The 24,139-nt window shown below is 38.8% G+C and overlaps 1 protein-coding gene across 1 annotated transcript in view; it reads left to right on the top strand.

Annotated features, from left to right (window-relative positions):
• The first annotated feature begins 5,861 nt into the window (after positions 1–5,861).
• The window catches only part of gmds (GDP-mannose 4,6-dehydratase), a 302,854-nt gene continuing 284,576 nt past the window's right edge, over positions 5,862–24,139 (top strand). The window contains exon 1 of the mRNA XM_015354685.2: positions 5,862–6,116. Within this exon, the coding sequence (XP_015210171.1) occupies positions 6,018–6,116 (99 nt within the window). The 5' untranslated portion in view covers positions 5,862–6,017. The remainder of the gene's footprint in view (positions 6,117–24,139) is intronic.

Genomic DNA, 24,139 nt, shown 5'->3' with positions numbered 1-24,139 from the left:
CGAGAGAGAATGTATTATAGACTGAAAAACCTGTTGGATGGATACCTCCGGATTTGTAAAGGCCTATTTTATGTGCCATAGAGATAGAATTTTACCATTTCTGCAAGAGTTTCTCTGTTATGTTTGCATTCACTCTTTGTGCAAAAACACTCTTTTGCTCCATTGACAGCAGACAGCAGACAGCTTGCAACACGCATCTGTGTGGATCAATGTCCATCTTCACATCACATCACATCACATCACTCACAGACTCTATGACAGTTTATCAGGAATGATTTGGGAATGACCATTTTTCACAGGCTAATGGCTGTAACACGGAGTGTCTGTTCATGTTCCTTTTGAGTAACTGAAGTTCCCAGAGTAGGAAATGCTTTCTGATGGACAGTCACTCTCACAGTGAGGCATCCTTAATAGGACATTGGGAAGGTCTAAAGAAATGTGCAGTAATTTGAAGCCTTGGGAATTCGATGAAGCTGCCAATATCAATTTTCATTAAATTCCTGAATGTTTATTGATGTATTTATTTTAGAACTGTTGAAGAAAAGACAAATCTCAGTGTGTGTGGCCTCAACATCAATACACAACTAGTTTAAATTCTACCAGTGGTGAGAAATTATAGATCTTAAATTTAATGTTTCTCTGACTTCAATCTACTGTTTCGGTCTGCTTTACATAACTACGCTTTACCCTTTTATTGTACATGCACACTGGTGTGCAAACAGTTTAGATGTTTAATATACTGTAGTTTCAGTGTTCTCACTCAGTGTTTTTCCTTCTTTATGTAGTTGTATAGTATGGCATGACCTTTACACGTTTTGTTTTAAACAAATGGCTCATCCTGATTGATCTGTATTTCATAAAAAAGTAGGCTTTTAGTATGTGCATGGATAGAGAGGAACAGCTGATATTAAGGGCGAGGAATACACCTGGCAATCAGTTGATTAGGTTCCGTAAATGTGATGGATTGATTACTACAGCTCTTCATATTGGCTGCCTGTGTACAGTAAGGTTTAACCCGAACTGCTGAAATTAAGTTTCAGTGTGAATTTAAGACTGCTGAATGACAAGCCTGGCTTATTTTCACCGGAACTGAGTTGTAGGAATAAGTTGTTTTAGTAGTAGAAAACACTAGTGGAGTAATTTGAGTAAATCGTCATACTCTTAACATACATATGTTGTATCTCTCAATTGTATTAAAAATGTCTGTAGCACAGCACTGTAGATCATATCCTCTAATCTTCATTTACTATATAGTACCAATTACATTTACTGTATATGCACTTCATTTACTGTATATGTTAGCCTATGCTATGCAAACACATTTAGTGAACTACATACAGCAAAGTGATTCTAGTAACAGGAAACATATGTATCAGTAGCAAAAACCATTAATTCATTAACAAAGGCACATTTATATACAGTAAATTATTTGTAAATAATTAATCTCCAGCTTGTCTTTGGAAGGCAAAATGAAACAGAAAGAAGAACAGGAAACCCTGTGAAAGAGTTGAAATAGTTCAACTCTTTTGGTCATATTCTGATTGAATTTAAAATGTTTTTTAAATTCCAATCAAGCAAAGCCAATTCCAGACCTCCCTTGTTACTTTTAACAGGACAAAAAACCCTGTAGACCAACACGAGTTGTTCTGTAATAAAAGCACCCTAATTAACAGATGCAAACAAGTCAAAATCTGTTAAATAATGTTAGTGCAATTTTTAGCTAACATTTCTGTGCTACATAATTCTTAATGGCTTCTAGTTAAGTTATGACATTAGACACCTCAGAATGCTCAGACATTATGTGACAATTCATGATGACCTGTTTAAAAAATGCATAATTCTACTTTCCGTAAGCATGATCTGATTTTAAAATGAACTGACAGTTTTTTTCCTTGGCAAGCATTTCTGAGGGGAAGGGCGCTCATTCTTCTTCTGGAGGGGTTACAAGATGTTAAACAAAACAAATTCCTCCCCATCACCGCAAATACTGCCTTCCAAAGATATGTTAAAAACAAGAAAACTGATAATTTGAATTTAGAATTAGAAGACAAACTCCTTGCACCAGTATTTGTGATTTTTGAAATTGCAGATGTGTGACGATACAAGTTCAGCTCATTCTGCATCAATTCCCTTTGTGTATCTGCAAAAATGCTTCGGGTTCGCCTGCAGGCAAAGATTGCTTCTTCTGCTTCCAACAAAGAGAAGAACAATATGAGGTTATTCCAAAGTGAAATTATTGTGGCACTTCTGTACTTTTACTCTGTGATTACTTTTTGTTAAGGTGTCTAATGGTTGTAACATGTCTTTCCTGTGATTAACTAATCCAGAGAACTATCATGGTAAACTTTAGTGTATGTTTCCAGGAATGTCTACCACTGTACCGCATGGTTCAGTGTAGTTAAAGACAATTAAGACATATTAAAACCATAGGAAACAATGGAACCATAGGGTGAATTGTGGTGAGTGCTTAAAAGTAATATAAAAAAATAATATTGGGAGGGCCTCATAAGGGAATGCTTAAAAAATGCTTTTCCAACTGCAGAACCAAGATGAATAATGTAACTAGGATGGAAACAATCTACTGCAATAATGTTGAGGAGCAATATTAAGTGTGATAAATTAATGAAATACCTGTTTTTGTTTTATAATCTCAGTAAAACTTTAATTGCTTCACCTTGCAGAATGTCTGTCCAACAATAATAGCTTATTTGGAAAACAAGTGCTTTTTAATTTTTGGGATCCCGCAGCCGTGGCATTTTCCTGCATTATCAGATGTCCTGGCACGTTTCGTAGTTAACTCCCACAATGTTTTCCATATTAGAAGCATCCCAAGAACTGCTATGAAAACAGAAATCTGGGCAAAAGAAGGGAGAATGTGGTGAGGTGTCAGATTCATTGTGCAGGATAAGGTCGAGAAAAAATCCAGAGTTAATCTGAATTTCTCATATTTCACCAATACATGTGCTTTCCCTTTCCTGAATTAGCGAGGCATGTAATAAAAAGCGCACTATAAAACAGACTCGCTGTATCCCCCAGAGCCTCCTATTTCTTCAATAGAAATCAAATGCTTACGATCTTTATTTTAATGAAGGATGGAGAACCCTGGCAGTGGCAGCTGGCAGGTAAGTGAGCGCTCTGCTCAATTTTTGCAGAGTTGCAGTGATGTGTGATCACCACTGCTTATCCTATTTCCTCAAGGAGATGCTCGAAGGGGTGTATTTGGATATATTTTATTCCATTTAATATCAAGATCAAGTGATGAAAAAAATCTTCAGTGAACTATCAGATTACTTCCTATGCCTCATGTAACAGAGTCCACTGTACAGAATGATCTATCGTGGCATTTTGTTTTCAACCATCTGTTATTTAACCACATGCCATCTGAAAAACACGTCTGCTGTTACAATGACCTAAAAAGTATGCTTTCACACAGTCAGGCATCCCACCCAGGGTCTGAACCCATCACCGGACAAGAATCTAGGGCCCTAACCAGGTTTTGAACCTTGACATATGTTGTGCTTAGTTATATGGTGTTACGGACCAAGGTGTCTCGGGGTAAAGGGGTGTAACATTTAGGATGGGTTTGGATGCAGGTGTTTTTCTGGTGAGGGACTGAGGAAGTGTGACAACAAAAGTGTGGTGCAAAAGTGATTTATTTTAAAGTGAATAAGTGACTGGTACATGTACAGGACACATTAACACGCAGGGAAAAGGAACTTGAGTGGTGCCAAAGGAAAGAAAATAACAAACAAAATGGAGCTGACTAATAAAGTGAGGGGAAGCTGACCTAACTACAAAACAAAACCCGAAACATTCGGTCTTTGGCGTCTTCTAACAGCCTAGCTAACCTTCACTGACTACCCAAAACCATCCAAGACAAAAGGCACTCACCTGTCCTAAACTAGTGTTATTAATACAAAAGACCAACTACGTGTGCACACTGTACCCGACAACCTTAACTAACCCTTTACACAAAAGTTCACACAAGTACACAAGTGAACTACGAATATAAATAATGGCAAAATAAAGGATAATACAAACAAATGAAAGTACAAGTAGGAGACGAACACAAACCAACAAAGCTGAAGCTACATGGAAACACACATGAAGCGAAACGAACGAAAACGAAGAGAGACGGAGATGAAGCCGAAGCAAAACGAAAGCGAAATCGAAGCCGAAGCTGAGCCGGGCAGAACCGAAGTTGAGCGAAAGGCCCCTTCATTCTGGAAACCTCCAAGTTAAATACCAAAGAAGCTGAGTTCTGATTGGTCGAGAAGCTGATTACGAATGGCGTGATATGGCAAGTTGGATGAATGAATGAACCAATGGGGAGGAGAACAACCAAAGTCAGGAAGTGTGAAACATAGAAACAAAAACACACACGGACCATATTTGGACGTAACATATGGGTGCTTAGAGTTAATTCCTTCAATTACAGTTCAAGCACAGGGTCAGACTGCATTTTGTACAGGTTACCATGCATCCAATTAAGTAATTGATTGATGGTGTATCAATTAATGAGGCTGCAGCAGAGTTCACAGTGTATAAGCATATAGTTTCTGAAGATAATTATGGTGTCACTTCCTTGGACTCTGCAGTGGAAATCCACCACAAACAAGCGCTAGTGTTTGTGTGTGGCAGGTTTGTCCCCTTGGTACTTAGAATCGTAATTAAGGGGGTCGTTTTGACCCAGTAAATTATGTTGCAGATCCTTTTTGCACTTGTTCGTTTAGATGGGAACCACATTTTATCTTCTGCAGAAAAAGAATGATTCCAGGGATGGAAAAAACGTGTTGATGATCTCAGGTCAATTGGGTTTATTTGTCTGAACACTGAAATCTAAAAAAAAAAGAAAAACAAGAAAACGGAGACAACCTTAGTTGAACAGCATTTTCATACTCTCTTGTATTTTTTCCACTGGCAAAGTTTGTATGAAGAACAGATGCCTCCCTAAGACAGCTCCAAGTTAGCTCCAGTGATATACTACAGTGCACAGTTACACAACATACAAAAATCACACAACACAAATCTCCTGATCAGTGTTTTTTGCAGCATGAGAACTGTACACAGCTCTAGGTTGGTGTTGTGTAAACCTTGCTGTGTATTTCCTCTACTGGTGCTTTTTGTGACCAAATAACCAGTGAATTATCAAATTTTGATACTTTGAAGGTCAATTTAATATCGATTTGTCTGTTTGATTTTATGGTCACATTCCTTTTTAAGGTTATTGATCTCAATGTGATGGGTTTACAATGCCTATTAAAGAAATGTTTAAAAGAGTCCAGTCATGTTCATCCTGTTAATTCTGTCCAACATTTGTCCGTACTCTTTTTCATTACTTTCATTACAGCCTCAGTACACTTATAATTAACATATAATTGGAGAAATACTTCTGATTCTTAAGGTACCATTGCAGACTCCGGTCAGTTTTCATTATACTGAAACCACTCTGCCAGCTCTGGTTTCTGGAGTCTTCGAAATAGGCAGGTTGTCTGTAAGACAAGTTGTCTTCAAGTGTTTCCTGGTTTCCATTCCAGCCCCTCCTTAATTGACATAGTTATCTGCTTGCTTAGGGGTCGTTAGCATGCCTAGCATACAAAACTATTCCTGTATTTCCCGTTTGCTAACATATAATTATTTGAATTTAACAGATACTGTATGTTAAATAATAAATTAGTTACCCAAGATCTGTTAAATTACGGAGATGAATCCACAACAGACAGCTTTATTAAAAGATTAAAAGTCAGCATATAATCCTCCAGACTTTTCCTACCTGCAGTTGGCGCTGTGAAATGTGAAGAATTGTTCACGAAACTCTTGCTCTTTCTGTCTATGGTAATGCTGGCAAGGGCTCCGGGCTGCTTACCGATTGGTGGCTGAGCGGTTGATTTCAACGTGTCACGGACCGGCAGCAAGTTTCGATCCTGCAGAACTACAGACAATAAGGAAACAAGCATCACAAACTCTGTCAGTTCAAACAGACGTGACACGTTTGCACAAAAACAGTACTCTTAACGATGGCTCAGTGTGCAGCAGCATCCCCCGGCTCTGATCTGAACAAGAAGCAGGCTTGCAGTCAGAGGAGAGTAGCTCTCATCACTGGCATCACCGGACAGGTAAGCTGCCCGTCAAATCCCAAGGAGTCAGGACATCAGGAGGATGCAGTGTTGCAGAACGGAAACGTATTTGTTGTGTTTGAATTTGTTCATGAAAAATCAGAACCGTTTTGTATTTGAGCGTTATTTCTGTCGGTGACAGACTGAAAGGAAGAAGCACGTTGGACAGCAAGTGCAGGATATCAATTGAGGCATATTCACTCTGGGGTTGCTTGGTTTGATACATTGTAGCGAGATGTTCTCGCTTTAACTTAGTGTAGTGCTTCTTCATGTCCTGGGTCATCTTCATATTTGGGGGGAATTGTGTTTTCACACTTCACACAGATCGAGGGACGCTGCATTGTTAGCAACTTCTCTTTTTTGTGTTCTTTCTGTAAGGAAAAAAATATTCCGTAGTATTTTTTAAAATCAAATCTCTATATTTCTTTCTCTCTACCCATTTCGCTCTCCTGAATATTGTTGCGTAACGCATCTGTTGTAATTCCAGCAAGACCTTTGTCTTTTCCTGAGATTCATGCATCCTGGTGTAATGCATTTCCTGTTTGCTGACGAACAGGTCGCCACCTGCTCCCCGGACACTCTGAGGTGGGGCATAGTTGTTTCCTTACGCGGAAACTGAAATAATGCAATGTGTAAACCGAGCGCCAGTCCTTTGCATTTTATAATGACTTTATTACAGGCTCTGCATGTGTGCTGTTGTTACAGCAGAGACAATATAGAAATGAAATGGTCAACACAGCTGATATTTTGACATCGTTAAAGTCTTAAGGAGATCCACTTGCAAGTGTAACCCTCTGTATGATAAAAGTCAGTTTAATGATCTTCTTTAAATCCTTTTCTTTTTAAAACGATTGCATTTTTTAACAGTATTTACTTGCATCTTTACAGTAGAGGCCAGAATATCAGTTCCTGGAAGCCTAACGTCTTCTGGTATTTGTAACAAGTAACCAATTAAATATTATCCTATTTATTTTCTTAGGTGCATAAGAATAGGTGCATAGAATATGTCCTATTGTAAAAATAATTACTCAAAACATTAACCTTCAAATCGACAGATGACGTAAAACACGTTGGAGCCTGATCAAAAGTATTACGGCTCTGTGATAAATTAAATTGGAGCAAATCAGAGAGCTCAGGTGGAAAAAAGTCCAGCAGGCCCTAGAACTGAGTGAGAGTCCCCTACAGTAGAGACAACCCTGTGTCTCCTGTTGAACTGGTGGAGTCAGTTTTGCCCAAATTGCCACGTCTACATTGCCTTTCCCTTTTTGAAACATGATCGTTTGTATTGTTTTTTCAACTTTTTTGTCATACTGTCATACAGGTTTTCCCAGTTCTGGTCTCCTGGGTGGAATATCCAGCTCGTTTTCTATGTATGAGTAGCTCTCTAACTAGGAGGTACTGTAGGGTCCTATCGCCCCAGTTAAGGTCAGACTAGACCAGTTTGTCCCTTCACAGCCTTAGGCTGTTGACCATTTAAAAGAAGGCAAGAACCCTGCTGGGTTTAGGACCCTGAGGTACGGGGGGTGGGGGGACTCCGGCTGCCATGTGTCTTAGTTCTGATCCAGGGTCATGACTTTCTGTTTTGTCGGCTGCTGTAAAAGACACAAAGCAGCAATGCCACTGCTGTAAATGCACAACCAGGATGCACAGTCAATTTTATGCAATACTGTTCAGAACTCTGGAGTCATTATGTACAGTGGAGCTGATGAAGAGAATAACATTGCCATTTTTTCTTCAGTTTCAATACTGGATTCAATCGTTCTTTTGCATTCCTTGAATATGTATGACTGCATCCTGTTTACTGCTGTGATTATTGATGTTTAAGTTTCTGTTTTTCCTGGAAAGATGGACAGCTGGTGAGAGTGTGTATCTTAACAGAGCAAAACCTTCTTCTATGTGGAAGTGCATTTGGATCTGAGCCAATGAGAGCTCTTTACCCAAAGGTTTGTAGGAGTATAGGACAATTCACCTTGTCATGTTGCTGAAGCCAGTACAGTCCTCTTGTTTGTGGTCTATTGTCCTTGTGTTCCCTTTATATTAAATGCATTGGATACTCTGGACACACACTTACATTTCTGTACTTGTCATCACAGTGCTGAGGGAACTTCCTAACCATTGTCTGTAATACGTTTAGATGACACTAGTAGAAGCTGAGCATTACAAAGATGATATTCACTAAAGAATTTCCACCAATAATGTCCCATATACAGTGTCCATTTCCTTGTGTCTCTTCTGAAGGCTTTAGAATAATTCATTATGGAAGTAGCAGTTCTGTGAATCCGCATTCAAGTAATGTTCAACTGATTTATCAGGCATAATACACACGCACTCTCCCCAGTTGCACAGCCTTCCTAATTCAGGAACCCATTCAGCTGTTGTCACTCTTACAAAACTGCCTACTGAGTGTCTGTGGTATGTGATAAAGGAACGTTCCTCTTGTTCAGGGATGCAGAGATCTTCGTGTGTTTTATCTTGTAGTAGCTCTGTCGACGAGCCATTGAACTTGATGTATGTAACACTGTAGCACTCTGGAGCTTTTGGCACTGTCAATACATATTCATGACGAGTGTCTGGAAGGTACAGTATAGAGCACCCAGGGAGTCATTCTTCACAGAATGCCGTGTTTCTTTTAATGAAATTGGCAAGAGTAGCCTTTGGCTGCTTGAGGAAGAGGGTTTTTGAGGACATCAAAACTGAAACTTAACTGCCAATCTATGGCACATTCATCATGCCTTAATGTACAGGGCTAAATCGTGGACATGATCCTATGGGAACCCATAAAAGGACTGGAATTATTTCGCTTGTGCTGTTTGTGGAAGACTTTGCATTTCTAGTGGGAGAGCAGATGCACCAACATCACTCTTCTCCCACAAGAAGAACCACAAGCACTGAATCATCCGCCATCACCTCTGTTGAGTTGGTTATGGCGTCCATGTGTCAAACACCATACTCCAAAAGGTCTTCTTCGCTGAGCTTAGCTAAGGTAATCGAAACCAGGAGACATGTTTCAGAGGCAGGGTGAAAGCCATCATGAAGAACTGCAACATCAGTATAAACCCCTGGAAGCTGTGGCCCTTGACTGAACCAGAGGGCGTAGAAGAACAGCTGGGAACAAGTCCAGCACTTTGAGACACAGAAGCAAAGCAATAAAGTTGAAGAGAGCTCACCATGACAAGCTTGCACAGTACATGACCAGATATCTCTCGAGACAACACCTGCTAACCCTGCCAGCGAGTGTACCGGTTGGTTGCATGTGGGTGTTATGACTTGAGATCGAGTTCATGGTGGGTCATAATTGTTAGCCTGTGAAATGACTCTAAAACAATAAAGGGTTGAAGCAGATGTAACTTTCTCAATGCTCTTTTGTGTTGGAGGTTTTCAGGGCGCAGACTGGACAGTTTCTTGTCACCTATGAAGCATACCTCTAGAGCACTCAAGATGTAAGAGAAGTTAATGGGGAAAAATGGTCCATTCTGCCCCTGCATCTATTTTGGTATTACAAGAGATTTTTATAGGATAAAGGTTGATTTACATGTACAATCAAGAAAAAGAGAAAGACAATCAAGTGCAGAAAGTGAAAGAAACACAGAGATGGAGGTGGCCTGCATTTCACAGCAGGTCCAACCAGTTCAGGTTTTAGAGTCGGAGCAGGCAGCACGAGGCCTTTGCTGGTTCATGCTTGAAACCTTGTTTTAGGAAATATACATACGGGGACACAGATGAGTTAAATCATTCGCTGTCTTCTCCATTTGGACAGTTTGTGCAGACCTGCATTTCGTTGTGAAACCAGATTACCATGCTATCAGTAAATTGATTTCTTCTCCTGCATGTCAGTCCACTGTGTGGCATTAACCCATTTGCTTTGCACCACTAAAATGGATTCCTTGATCCTGTGTCTGGGTTGTGTCATCATCAGCTCATCATCACGAGTTAAAAACCATTCATTCTTGAAACTTGAATAACCCTGGCCTCCTTTTCTATGGGTGTGTTTGCCTAGCCTACTTTTCTATGGGTGTGATTGCCGTGCCTTAGGACTGATTCTGGAATTTGGACAAACTAGTTTCAACTGTTGTTCATGCTATTCTATGCAACAAAGCAGATATGATTCCCTTCCTGACAAAGGAATATAAATGTATTTGCACTATATGACTTGCGTGCCTCTGTATATCTTGATGACGTGGTAAGTAATCATCTGCAGTAAAAAGTGAAATCACAAATGGACCATTGCCTGTGTTTCCATAAGAAGTCTGTGCCTTTATTATTTTTAGCTTACTCATACATATGTACATACGATGCCTTTATACACAGTGGGTATGGAAAAGATTGACCCCCATCTTTGTCCTTGACCACATTAGGCTATGTTACAGTCTCAAATTGCAACACATTTGAACAGGATTTTGTTTTGTGTGTGATTAACAAAATATAGTTTGTTGGGGAATAAGCATTTTTATTGTAAAACAAAACTGTTTGAAAAATAGAAAAATCCAGTTTGTGCAGGTATTGTATTCAGCTCCCTGAGACTGAAGCAGCATTTACAACCTTAAACACACCTGTGTAATATGTTGAAACCAGCCTTTCGCATCATGTGGGTTTAATTTTCGCACACTCTTCCTTACAACATTGCTCCAGCTGTTGCAGGTTACTGGGGCAGTGGTGGTGACCAGCAACCCTCAGCTCCTGCCACAGGGTTTCAATGGTACTTAATCTGGACTTTGACTGGGACACTCAAGGACTTCCACCTTCTTTTAAACGATTCAGGGCTTGCTTTGCCTTTGAGGAAAGGGTCATTTTCCTGTCGAAATATGAATCTGTGTCCCAGTTTCAGGGACTTCTCCTACTTGTGTTAAAGTGCTGTGGGATCTTTTGGGATGAGACCGATGACGTACAGTAACATTCAATTAAGACATGATTTTGATTTTTTTCAAAAATCCAGCTTCCAAGAAATCCCTTTAAATGAGGATCTCTAGTTTAGATTTAGATAAATCAAGAGCTTACCTGCAAGTTATACAGGTTCACTGATAGATCCGTTGTCATGAATAAATGAGTGCAGATTTCAATTTGATGGTGAATTCCCTGTATTTACAGGAACCATGTGGAGAGTGTGAAGATGTGCACTTTAGTTTGTCAGGAAAAAAGACCATAGATGAGAGAAGATGCTTTCTTAGAGGCTGGGCTAGAGGTTTGGTTACCAAAGTGGAGATGAAACTTCACTGAACTGGTTTTCTTGTAAGGAAATAAAAAAAATATTGTTTAAATGTTTGCATGCAGTGTATTTGTGTCTTGATACATAACAATTAGTTAGGTCAGAGTTCATTGCTAGCAGAATATTAGAATCTTTTATATTCGTTCTTTTTTTTTAGAATAATTGACATAAATACCTGAATGAGGTACAAAGCTGTATTACAGGTTTGTGTATAAACGTATATTTTAATATTTATTCTTCCTTGTTTTGTGTATGTAGGTGAAAGGGTCAATTTTAATATGATTGCAGCTAATTGCCAATTAGCAGTCATTTGTGGTTAAAAACTACCACATAAGTAATTGTGAAGCCAGATCGACTTGCTAGTGTTAAAACAGTGTGCTTGTCCTAAAGCTCTTAGATGTTTTTGAGTGCTTCTTTCTGAGACTAAGTCTATTTGATGCTGCTATACTCTAGGAGATGGCAGTTTAATTCGACATCTGTGTGAATACATCTTTTTTATTTCTACATATTCTCCACCATTTCACACCCTTCTAATTACACACATTATTTTTTCTGAATACTCTTAACCGTCATCACCCAGGCAACAACCCAAAAACCCTGCCGTGCTGCTCTTTCCCAGCAAAATCTTTAGGCATCGTCTTCTCTGGGTTTTTTTTTCTCATTTATTTGGTGAAACACAGTATAGCACATCTGTCAAATTATCTTGCCATTAGTGTCTGACCATCTTGCGTCTGAAAAAAAAAAAGATGGAGTGAAAATCAGGGCTATCCATTTTAGGAAAGACTAGAGATTAATTTAACGCTGAGTCAAAAGAAAGTAGAAAAAAAACAAAATTTCACTCTTGAAGCCTTCTTCGGGTGTCTAGACATCTTCGGGGTATGCACACTTAAAAAAGGCTCCGCAGCTCGAAAACGTTTTTCATATTTCTCTTTGCTTTTCAGCAAGAAATGATTCTCTTCTCATTCCTTAGATGCTTGCCTGCTGCTACAGTTAAGCACTCTGTCTAATTTATACTGGCATATAGTTTGTGCTCATTTGGAAAGACAGTGTGAAAGTACCCAGATCACATTCCGGTATCCCACTGTATTTTGAGCTGTGTGCCTTCATTATATCTCATGTTGGGCAAAGAACTCTTAGTGTAAAGAACATTTTAATTTTCCAATCATCTAAGTATTAGATGTAAAAGCAAGTAATAAGTTGTAAGTTGACTTGCATCTTTAAGTTTTTCAGGGTTCAATCTCCTATAGGACAGAGAGCTGTTTGACAGGATTTGTTTAGCATTCCCATCCTTTTGATGATCCCATAACAGAGCAAAGCAGTAACTAAGGAAACTTTCAAAAGTACTTTCTTCCTGTCAGTGTATCCACTGGGATGCATAGTTCCCATATTTTGTGCCTGATTTCTTGTTTTAAGGGATCAAGCACAGACCAGTGAAAAAAAGGGGATGTTGACAACCCTGTTCTTGACTAAGTTTGGTTTATTTCAATTAAATATCGATCATGTGGTCTGTATAAAAAAAAGGTTTACTTTTCCTAATATCTTAGTACTTTCTTTTACAGGAAAACCAAATTGTTGTGTAGTATACATATTTTATTTCTGGGTTATGGGAAGATGTGTAATACTATCCTAGTCTCCATGCCTAATCTAAATTTTTTAAATCCTTGTACTGTGCATGTGGAATGATGCTTGTTACAGTATGTGGTCTGTTTATTTTTATACTTGCTTGCTAAGGACGTTCTGCTTGGTCATAAATTTAAGTATCAGATTGTTTGGCATTGAAAGACGTTCTCTAACTTTTTATGAAGCCAATTTTTGGTAACAGTGCAGGCCGGAGAAAATTATCCTTTGCCAAGCTGAAGTTTTTCCCCGCTCATTAATGTGAGAGCTCCAAAATGCACCACCATTCCTAATTGTTGCGAATATTTTGGGGGGCTTATTAATCGGGTAACATTAATGTCAGATCGTTTAATGATTGGCTTTGACGTAGGTGAACTAAATTCTTCTAGGAATATAAAAAATCTATATTATATTAGAAAACCATGCTAACTATATCTTAAGACTTCAGAAATTTCTCTATTTCTGTTAAATGGGGTGAATTGTTTTGGTAAATTATAGGACTTTTATAGAATGCATGTTAATCTCTAAACCCCTTTATATGTTTTTAAAATTGATTTAAGATGTAAGTAGTTTTTTCTTTCCAAATATCTTTGTATGTTTTGCAAAATCTAGTTTTAATTTTAAACAAAAACATTTTAGGGGTCTGAGAATTGATTTATCTTCATGTTAAGAATGTGGTAGTTAACAAGCACCAATACAAATTAAATTCTTATGTTTTATCTTTTTTGTTCTAATTAGCTGCGGTATTCATATTGGTTTGACTTTTGTTTAAAAAATGTGTGGTACTTCATTTCCTGAGGTAAATACTGTAGCATTCTTTTAAGGATTTGCTGTAAGGAAATTTTAACAGTGAACAATTTAATATAATGTAGTGAGGAGTCCTCCTGATATTTTCTAGATGTTTTTTCCACAGTCAGGAGCACATTATTTATACAAGATTAATTTGTAAATTGTGTACAGACAAAATGTTTTGGAGAGAGAAAGAAAGTTCCAGCAGTTAGTTAGTATTTGTTAGTATTTATTTAGTTGACTCCTTATATGAGGGAACTAAACAATGTTTAAAATGGTACATAATGGACTACATTATTAGATAAGAAAAATAACACAACTAGTATAGCAAGTAAGTGAAATTTTACATCACAGCAGAAGCAAATCTAGAGCTCTGTATATCTGAAAATGAATGGTATTATAACCTAGCCCTTTTTAAAATCGGATTCAAAGCAGAGTGATATTATATTATCATGCTCAAAATAGGTACAATGCAAACTACAATTTTTTTATAGATGCTTTCTTTCTGATTTTTCTCGTCAATACATTTCAGAGGATGCTTCTGTAGATCGGCAGGATCTCGGTTGAAGTGGTGTAATGTTGCAATCCGAACAGAAGGTGGCGCCTTGATGTTGTATGTCAGCTCAGCTGCACTGGGTGCAACAGCCAGGTCTTGCAATATACTGTACTACCGAGACCGAGTGCAGTTAGCAGTAGCTGCCACAGAACTGGAAACTCCTGACCTCATATCAGAACTAAGACACGTGCGCTGCAGCAATAAAGTACAAAACTCAATGCCACGTGATACGGTTATTTCTAGGAGTATTCATTACTCTTCCGAAAAAAGGTCATTCAGTTGTTGTTTTGCGTGTTAATAGTCAAAGTCACAACAGAGTTGAGTCTTTTACAGACTTCTGGTGCTTTGGGCTCTTTTTCAAATGTTATCCATTTTAACATACAACATAAAGGATATTTACTTATTATTGCTATTGAGAAAGATTAGACTGTATGATAGATTCTAAAATCAAACGGATACAAGTCTTATTTTGGTGTCTACTGTACTATGTGTGATTATGCCAGAACAATAGGAGAAAAAGTTATTTGGGAAAAGGTTATTTGTGGTAACATACAGTAGCTTTGTTAAACGTTTTATTTTTACCCAGGAAGGCAGGTCCTTGGTGTGTTCAAATATGATTTTATTTTACAGCAGTGGTGTTAAAAACATTGTAGAATGTTTTGTCTTTTACACCCTTGTTTGTTTCATGCTATATCTGTCTGGAGTTGATTATAGTTGCAGCAGCTTTCATTAGCACAGACTGTATATCTAATAGTCAGTAATGCTATTGGAAGGAATGTGTTTATTAGATAATTTATTTGATAATGTTACTTAACTTTTCCTTTATTCTGCATTCATCAGTCAAAAAAACCCAAAACAAACTTGCAACCTGGGGATAATGTGTACCAGCAGCCTGCAGCATACCAACCATATTGCTCTGTAGGTTTAGTTTAAAATATACTGAGAATAAAAAGGAACGTAATTTTATGCATTTCTATTTTTAGAAACACACAGTATACAGATAATGGACAATGATAAATTGACTATTTTTGGTGTCAATTTGATTAATGAGTTGGTCATGATAACTGACTGTGATACAGTTACGAGACTTTGTTGTGTAAGAGCTACATCATCTCATTTGTGACAGAACTGATTGGACACAGGTAATGAGGTGATTTAACTTGTTAAACATCAAGACTGGTGAAAATCAAGAATGAAAAACACTGAAGGGAGATCAGTGTGCTTTTGGTAGGAGGCTAAGTCAATGCTTTTTGTCTCATTCACTGGGACTTCACAGTCGCCAATTTCTCATTTCATGTGACGACAGTGGAGACCCATTTATGTACCAGGACATTACTGGAGCAATTTAAGTGAAGTGCCTGGCTCAAGAGTTCAACAACGGCAATGGATTTGAACCCACAGTCTCCCAGTACAGAGATAATAATAATAATTGCTTACACTTATTCGCGCTTTTCTGGACACTCCACTCAAAGCGCTTTACAGGTCATGGGGATCCCCTCCACCACCACCAATGTGCAGCCCCACCTGGAGATCTAACCAGTGCTCCACTCTGCTGCCTTTCCCTGGGCCCACAGTCTCCCAGTACAGAGATCTAACCAGTACTCCACTCTGCTTTTACTGCTTTTCCTGGGGCTCCTCCTGACACATCTAATCCTGCTGTTGCTGGTGTATGTGGCTTTCTTGTGAGCTCATTTTGACCTATATGCTGTGGATGCCTGATTCTATTTTAACCCAAGTGATTAGAATTTGAGGAACAAACTGGGGTGACATACAGTATGGCATCAAGGGCTCAAAGACCAGTGGACAGGCATCTGCTTGTCCAGGACCTACAAGAGGAATAGGAGAGAATCCCACAAGACATCACCTGCAACCTGGAGTTGCTTGCTTTGCCTCAGACACCTCTTGCTTGTGACTTTCACTGTCTCCTCCCTGTCAGTGACTAATCTTAATCAGCACCATGAATGGGCCCATTTGCGGGGGAGCCGGCACGCGAGGGGTACCAGGTGGGTTCCACCCCGGCTGGGACGCCAGTCCATCGGAGTGCGGACGCACGGACACAGGCAGGCACTCAGGAGACATTCACGCAGATAGCACCCCAGAAACTGAGCCCGGGGCCCGAGTGTGCGAGGCAGAAACGCTAACCACTGCGCCATGTCCCGCCCCCGCCCATGGCATGTGTGATAGCGCGTCTGTCTACTACATACACTCTTACACATTTTATGGTCATTGCTTTGTAATTTGTTGCTATTATAACTACTGTTTCTTTCATATGCTCAGTACGTAGTATAAGCTCATTCATACATGCTTTTATAATTTGCATTCACACAGCTGTGTTGCTAACAGGTACAGTATGGTGCTGTCTTGGCTTTGCGCTTAATTGCACAAATTAAGTGAGAATAAGTGAGGAGAAACCAGCCATTCCTATTTATAGAATGGTACTGCTGTTCTCCCAAACAGGAACTGAGGTTTCCCTGAATCATCAGTACATTTAAACTATTTGTTACAGAACTGTGTCGTTTGTGTTAATATGTATGTAACGATATCACTATCACTGCTTTCACTTAGCATATCACTGCTTTTTAAAACAGGGATATCAGACTCAATTCCTGGAGGGGCCTGAGTCTTCTAGATATTGGTCGAACCTAAGAAGTCAATTAAACACTTGACTACTTAGAAAAACTATTTCTAAGAAACAGGCAAAAAGTTTTTTTTTCCCCAATTACCAATGTACAGGATTTCTCTGTAGGACCTTTACAGTTTATTACAGAACACATTCACATCATTAAAGATACAGTTACCTACAGTATAAGTCACCTCAGAGCCTGGTTAGACATATTACAGTTATTCAGCTAAATAAATAATTAGACCAACTATGTAACGGTGAATGTGGGTGGAACAGAATCCAGAAGACACCAGGCCCTCCAGGAATTGAGTAAGAAATCCCTGCTGTATAGACTTATAAACACAAGGAGGTGTAATATTTTGTAAAGACTGCAATACAGGAAGCAGAGTTGATTAAAACCCATTGCCTAAAAGCACCAGCTAATTACTGTACTGCCAAGTAACCCAATACTGTATTAGTACTTTAGCCATTGACTGCACTCATTCCTCCATTCACTTCCACAGACAAAGGAAGGATCTGATTTACATCCGTACACCTTCAGATAGTTCTGTCAGTTATATATCCGTTACCTAGGAATATGTCATCTCTAATGTGGTTGTTAAATACAATATGCCAGATTGACTGGATACCTGGAGATTTGATAAGAGCTGAAGTATGAAATCACATTCTGAGCAAGGCTTAATATTGCAGTGTACTGTATGAGGAGCATCACAACAAATGAAAGAACCAAGAACCCGCAGCAGAAGAGCCTTTACTCGGTTTTTGTCTGGCCTAGGTACCGGACTAGTACCAGTGACTGGAAAGGCCTCCACAGCCTTACTGTGAACTTGGATGAACCACCTGCTCCAGGTCCAAGATCTTTAGCAGAAACTGCAGTATTATTGGATCACAGGACCACAAGTACAAGATGGAGAAGGGATAGTGTTCAAATGTATAAGCATCGGATAGCACAGATCCATCTAAGGCTTTTCAAATTAATGTTTACACATTTTCCCATTCTGTTCTTATCCCTAAATATCGCTGTTTTCCCTTCTCTGCTAAGAACCACCAAAGTGGAATCTCATCACAATCAATAGAGCAGATTGACTCAAGTGCCAGCCAGATGAGCTGGCACGCACTTAAGATCGTCCCATTTCTGGCATCATGTGCTTGCTTTAATTTCCATTGGTTTCCCTCCCTACAATATTAATCTTGATAAACATCTCTAAATCAGTATTGCATGCTGTGTGCTCTTCAAGTAGATGTAATATTGATGACACTTTCATTCGTTTTGTTAGTACATGAGCTGTACTCCTATAATATTGTAGGTAAAATGCAATTTTAGTTAAATAAAATTAGTGCAATATATGTACAATATGTAGATAATACAAAATATGTCCTGGTGATTGATGCTAGTAGTGATAATATTATTTCAGTAATAAACTCGCTCTGTATTCTGGAACTTTCCCATATACTCCACAGTTCCATTTAACAGGGTTGTAAATATTTAGTCTGTGCAAGAGCTGGACTAGGTTAGTCCAATACTTCAGTCTCCCAGAGATCAGTGTTTCTCAAATGTTTTGTACCAGGGACCTCGTCCTCTGAGGCCTGCGTAGCCCATACTTACAGATGCTTAGAAATGTTGCAGGCTCAGCTTGCCAGGAGGGTCAAAGTGATCTTGGAGATAATAAGGGGTGTTGCATGGAGCGAGCGTTCCGTGGCAGAATGGGTGTGCTAACACGGGAGTTAGGAGTTAAAAAAAAGCATGCATGACAATGCTAGCGAAAACAAATCCTGCCAGATTTGACTTTGGGAACGTTATCGTTTTTTCTCCGTGGAACACCAGTTTATTCTTTATTCTAATACTTACTCTTTTAGAATGAGCAACCGTGAGCTCTCAGAATTCCAGTTTTAATGCAATCAGAGGATTATCCATGCAAAACCAAGCTTTGCACCTTTTGTGCGTTTGGCCGCACTGTGATGATGGAATTTACAGGGTTATCGAATTGGGTCATTTTAAAAAACATCATGATCTGTACTTCTTTACTTAGCTTATTTCAGCTTTCTGTGTTTGGTTTTGCAGTGACACTGTGTCGACATACCATTTCGCATTAGTTTATTTGTAGTAGAAACTCTTACAGGATTCTCTGTGTAATGTGGGGTATAATGGTTTGTCATACAGCAGTATCATCTAACTTATAATTCATAGCACACAAAGCTCTCTGGGGTCATTCTGCTGCTGTATTTATTGCTCTTGGCTTGTATTACCTTGGTCCAGCTAACTAGACTGGGAGAGTCTGAAGTAAAGTCTTAAGCTTTCATTTCATTCCAACTTGAAAACTGCATGTAGTGTTTCACATCCTGTATAAACTAGTGCTCCATATCGTAGCCCTCAAACACAGATGTACATTTGCAGTGCTTTTTGTTTGATACTGTTTTGTTTTCTTAATTTCTCTGTTTCAATAATTCTCCGTTTTGTACTTTCACATTTCAACCACTGGTACCGCAGATGAGAGTGAATACTGCAAAAGAGTTTCTAAGATGTTGTTCGAAATAAAAAGGGTTGTAAATCCACTATCCATCCTGAGAAACCTGTAACGATTTAGCAAAGGGGATATTGTTGGAATTTGTTTTTGAGAACCTTAAGAGGCCCTACTGAAAAAAGCATTTTTCTGCCAATCTTTGAGTAGCTTAAAAATCCTTTTAAATTGATATATTTTTTTTCCTAGCATCATGGATATAGAGTGCAGCTTAACATAAATAACTTTAAAATACCTTTGCCGCAGTATCTTAGGAGACTGAACTATTTAGAGTGGTTTTTAGTTTGAAGAGGTGGTTGAGTTGTACGAAAACATCCCACTTTACAGTAGACATTTTTCATTTGAACGTGGTTTTAAAAATAGAGAGGAGTTAACAGGTTTATTTTCAAGCCTTTATTTTCTGGTGGTGTGAAAAGGGTGCTTGAAAGGGGTGCTGAGATTAGCATCCCATGAAGTTCTCCACATCGCCAAGATACAAGAAAATTGAGATTTATTTTTGTGGAGTGGGTGCAGTGAGGGTCAAGCTTGATATGTACAGTACACAAATAGGTGAGAGAAAGTGGTTCTGAACAGCTGAGGAAAAGTCAGGTAACATATCCTGGGGCTTGGCCATGTAGCACTGTGTACAATAATGTGATACTTTTCATTAGTTCTGGAAAAAAAACACATCAAATTTAGAGAACATTTGCACAGCAACACTTTTCAATGCTTAAAGTTGGATTTGGCTTTAATTATGTGAGTTTCTCTAGACCAGTGAAGTTTGTAGCTATGGGACATAAAGTACAAGAATACTTTCCACATACTGTTTAAAAATGACATTCACCTCTGTGGTACTGTTACTTATTTCTTTGGTGGTAGCTACTGAAGCTAGCCAGGAAAGGTGTGTATATGATTGATGCAGGAAACCTTATCAGTATTGCGTGACCTTCCTGTGCAGGAGGCTATCTCTGAGCACCATGAGCCTGAGAGATGTCCAGACTTACATTCCTGAGCTCATTCCCTCTGTACTGTATACATACATATATATACTATTCGTGATGAAATGATTTCGCCAAGCTAGAGCACCAGACACCTTCTAAATAAATGGAGGAAGGGGTACCTCCACTCATTCGGCAAAGCAAAGCAGGACATGGAGACAAATGAATACACTGAAAAGCAAATAGGGATGTTTTTCTAAAAAAGCCCAAGGTGTAGCAACTATCTAGTAGAAAACAAGGCATCAAAGGCAGAGTGGGTTCTTGTGTGCCCTATCAGTTTTCTTAAGAATACCTCAGGTCCTGTTAAAACTAAATATCCAGTTGCGGGTGCTCATGAACTGTCTCAGTACTTGAACTATTACTTGCTTTGGCAGACAGGAGTATGCAAAGAGCTTTTTTTAACGAACATAAGAAGTACAAATATAAACCCCTATTAAAAACAGGTACAAATGACTGGAGCTCTGTGGCCAAATTGGACCTTCCATCTGTTATTTAAGCTTACATGTGCCAACCTTGTCAGGCTAGGCAGCTGAAAGTGCTGTACTTACCGGAAACCAGGGCATTTATGATTGAGTTCCTGTTATTGACTTTTTCTAGACTACATGCCAAGTTTTACTAGACATAGTACAGTAGTTCCACTGTGGAAGCTTTATATGAAAGCTGTCTGAGGAATACTGAACACTTCTTGTTTCTAAAATTGTGCTCTTTTTTTTAAAATGGCTGACTCTAGATTATAGGTAAACCCAGGGAACCAAATCTCACTTGAAGTGAGCAAGACAGTGATAGATACAGACATTGAATGTCTCTGTTACATCATTATAGTTTTACAATTTGCTTCTTAAGGACGAGGGACTCTATATTTACTGCATTTTAATTGGGAGGGACCTACAGTGTTGGTCAGTGTGTGAAATAATATGAATAGTCCTGTGTACTGTATGTGGTCAGTGCTTCATTTGTTCAACAGTTGTAGTGAATTCCATTATTGAATTCCCTATTATTGCTCACAAAAATCCAATTTTTTCTTCTTGGTGCTTTGCAAGTCAGCAGTTCCGACAATATTTCAGTTAATTAGGAGAGCTTGTGTGTCATTTGAAAGCAGAATGATATCCTCATATTAACCTGTGTGTCTTGCCTAGGGTTATCAGGTGGTTCAGAGGCTCTCTGCATCATGGTTCAGGCTGCGGCCTTTGTACAACTGAGAGAAAGACCCGTGTTAAACTTTGCCTCATGTCTTGGAAACTAATTGTCGACATTCTTTCATTCAGTGTGTACCGTGGCTTTCTCCCAGACATGTTTCAGAAATAATAACAGAGTTATTTCATTTTTATTTTGGCCCTGGTGCACACTGAATAGCAGCGATACATTCAATCCCCAAAAGACCTGTAAACTAATATGCCTCCTGTATTGCATTTGGAATTTGGGTTTTGTGAGAGTATCTGGTGTCACTGTTTAAGAAGAGGCTCAAACTCCGTGATGCTCAAATTCCGTATTGACAGTATAAATCCTAAAACATACTAGACAAAGTTTTTGTTACCTAACCTGCTAGACAGTTAGAAAATGGGGTGGATGGATCTTACCTCTTCCCCTCTTAATCATCAGTGAACCACCTTCTGTACTAGTGATATTGAGACAGGGTTTGTTTAGTACCCTCAGTATTTTCACTCCAGAGCCCACAACAAGGAATTATATTCTTGGTAAAATTTTAATTGCCTATTCATTTCATGCATATAGCTGAATGTAAAATATGTCAAGTTCTGATTTCTCTTTTGCTTTCTAGTCCTTATTGGGATGGTGATGCTTAGTGGGTGAGCATGGGTAAGCCTGCCCAGCTGTGTAAGTGGGGCCCAGGTGGTGATCCCTGCTATGGGAAAGGTCCCATCCAGAGAGGAACTCTCTAGTCTGCTCAACGTTACAGAAACCAAAATGAGCGCTGCGGCTCAGGTTTGGACCTTACCTTATTTTACTTGTAGAAAAATTGTTTTGGGGGAAAAATAAACACATTTTTTTTACGTCTAAGTTTAATAAAAGTACTTTCCATTGCCATTGTAACTATGGGGAGCAGTAGGGCATTTAAATATGTGGAAGGTTGTTTTTTACATACAGTATCCTTTCTTACTTGATGACGAAGAGAAATGCCTTTGGCTGGAGTGTTATAAAAAGGTTTTCCTATATTGCAGATATTCACCACAGCATAGTAAGGGGAATGTGTAACCTTCTCCCTCCACATCCTCTTGAGTTTTTACCAGGAAAAATGTTTCCTCTCACCTTTTTCCACAGGAAACTTAATTTCTATACAGTACATTTAATTCTAGGTTTTTGGACTACAGTTAAAGTTACAGTAGAACTTTGAACTTCCTTGCGGGAACTTCACATGAGGGGTGTCGAGCTCAGTTCCCGGAGGCTTTAGGTCTTGACTTAATTGGACTGCAGTAAATGGTTGATTAACTTGTGGCTATGGTACCAGGAGAGGACTGCACCTTTTAAAACCATCACCTTCAAAACATGCAAAAATAGTAAAGTCACCAATAATTAGGTCCTAAATTTAACCAAAGGCTAGATTGAAGTGACAGCCAGGAAACACTGAAGACTTGTTTGAAAACCCTGCTTTGGATATGGTAAATAGTGGACCGTGAATAAGAGACTGCTACTGAGATCTAAAGAACACGGCTACCCCCAAAAATACTATTTTCCTTTTCCCTTCTCAGTCAGAAAAAAGTCAGTTAATTTAAATTGTCAAAGTGCTGTTTATTCCTTTTGTTGGAGAAATTGGTATCTTTGGAAATCTATGTGTTTACACAGTATGTTGTCTGGAGTTCTAATTACATATGTAGTAATATGCAGTGAATAAATCTCTTTCATAATTATCCAATTAGCATATCACCAACTTTATGCACCCTAACAAATTTGTGTTTGAAGTCAAACAGGGAGAAATTGCACTTTCTTGGCAGGAATGACATTCATTCCCCATGGTATTGGTGACATGTGCTTTAACTTGATGGTGAAATTGTTAGTTTTTAAATACGTATTGCTTGTTTGAATGCTTACTATTTTAATACGGTCTTGTAATGTGACTTATAGCTGTGAACGATTGCTCAACAAAGGTGTGAGCTGTGTAATGGTTTTCCTTGCAGTTTTGTTTTGAACAGTTTTAGAAATATGTCAATATGCTGTAGAAGCAGAACGATATCTTCTACATTCTTTTAGTCACCTTTGGCCATCTTCTCAGTTTGTGAGACACACTCTTGCTGGTTTAACATCACATGCATTTGAATAATATACATCATAAACATTTTCCAATACCTTTTTCATCACTGTTGTATACTACATTGTTTTATGAAGATCATCTGCTCTATATTCATATTTATGTACAAGGCAAGCAGCGCAATACAGTACAAACCTCAGAACTGTTCAGGTGTAAGGTACTGCCTGTTCAGGTGTAAGGTACTGTAGAAAGTGGGGAAAACTATCTTTATTGGTCTCATGTAGAAGGCGGACCCCTTTGACACAGTGTGGGGAGTTTGTTTTGCTTTCCACCATTTTCTGTGATATTATAAAGGCCAGTGCTCACCGTCGCCCTGCAGTCCAAAACTTCCCAGTTCAGCCCACTGTTTGACCACTGGGGGGAATGCTGCTGAAAAACACGACTAGTGTTTTACGGTATGTATAAAGTATAAAGCCCAGATATGGCTTCTGTTCAGGGTTAGGGCTGGCAGTATATGATGTATTGTATATTGTAAAT

The sequence above is a fragment of the Lepisosteus oculatus genome, chromosome 6 (genome assembly GCF_040954835.1).
Source record: "Lepisosteus oculatus isolate fLepOcu1 chromosome 6, fLepOcu1.hap2, whole genome shotgun sequence".
Lineage (NCBI taxonomy): Eukaryota > Metazoa > Chordata > Actinopteri > Semionotiformes > Lepisosteidae > Lepisosteus > Lepisosteus oculatus.
This window is presented reverse-complemented; position numbering and strand designations above follow the sequence as displayed.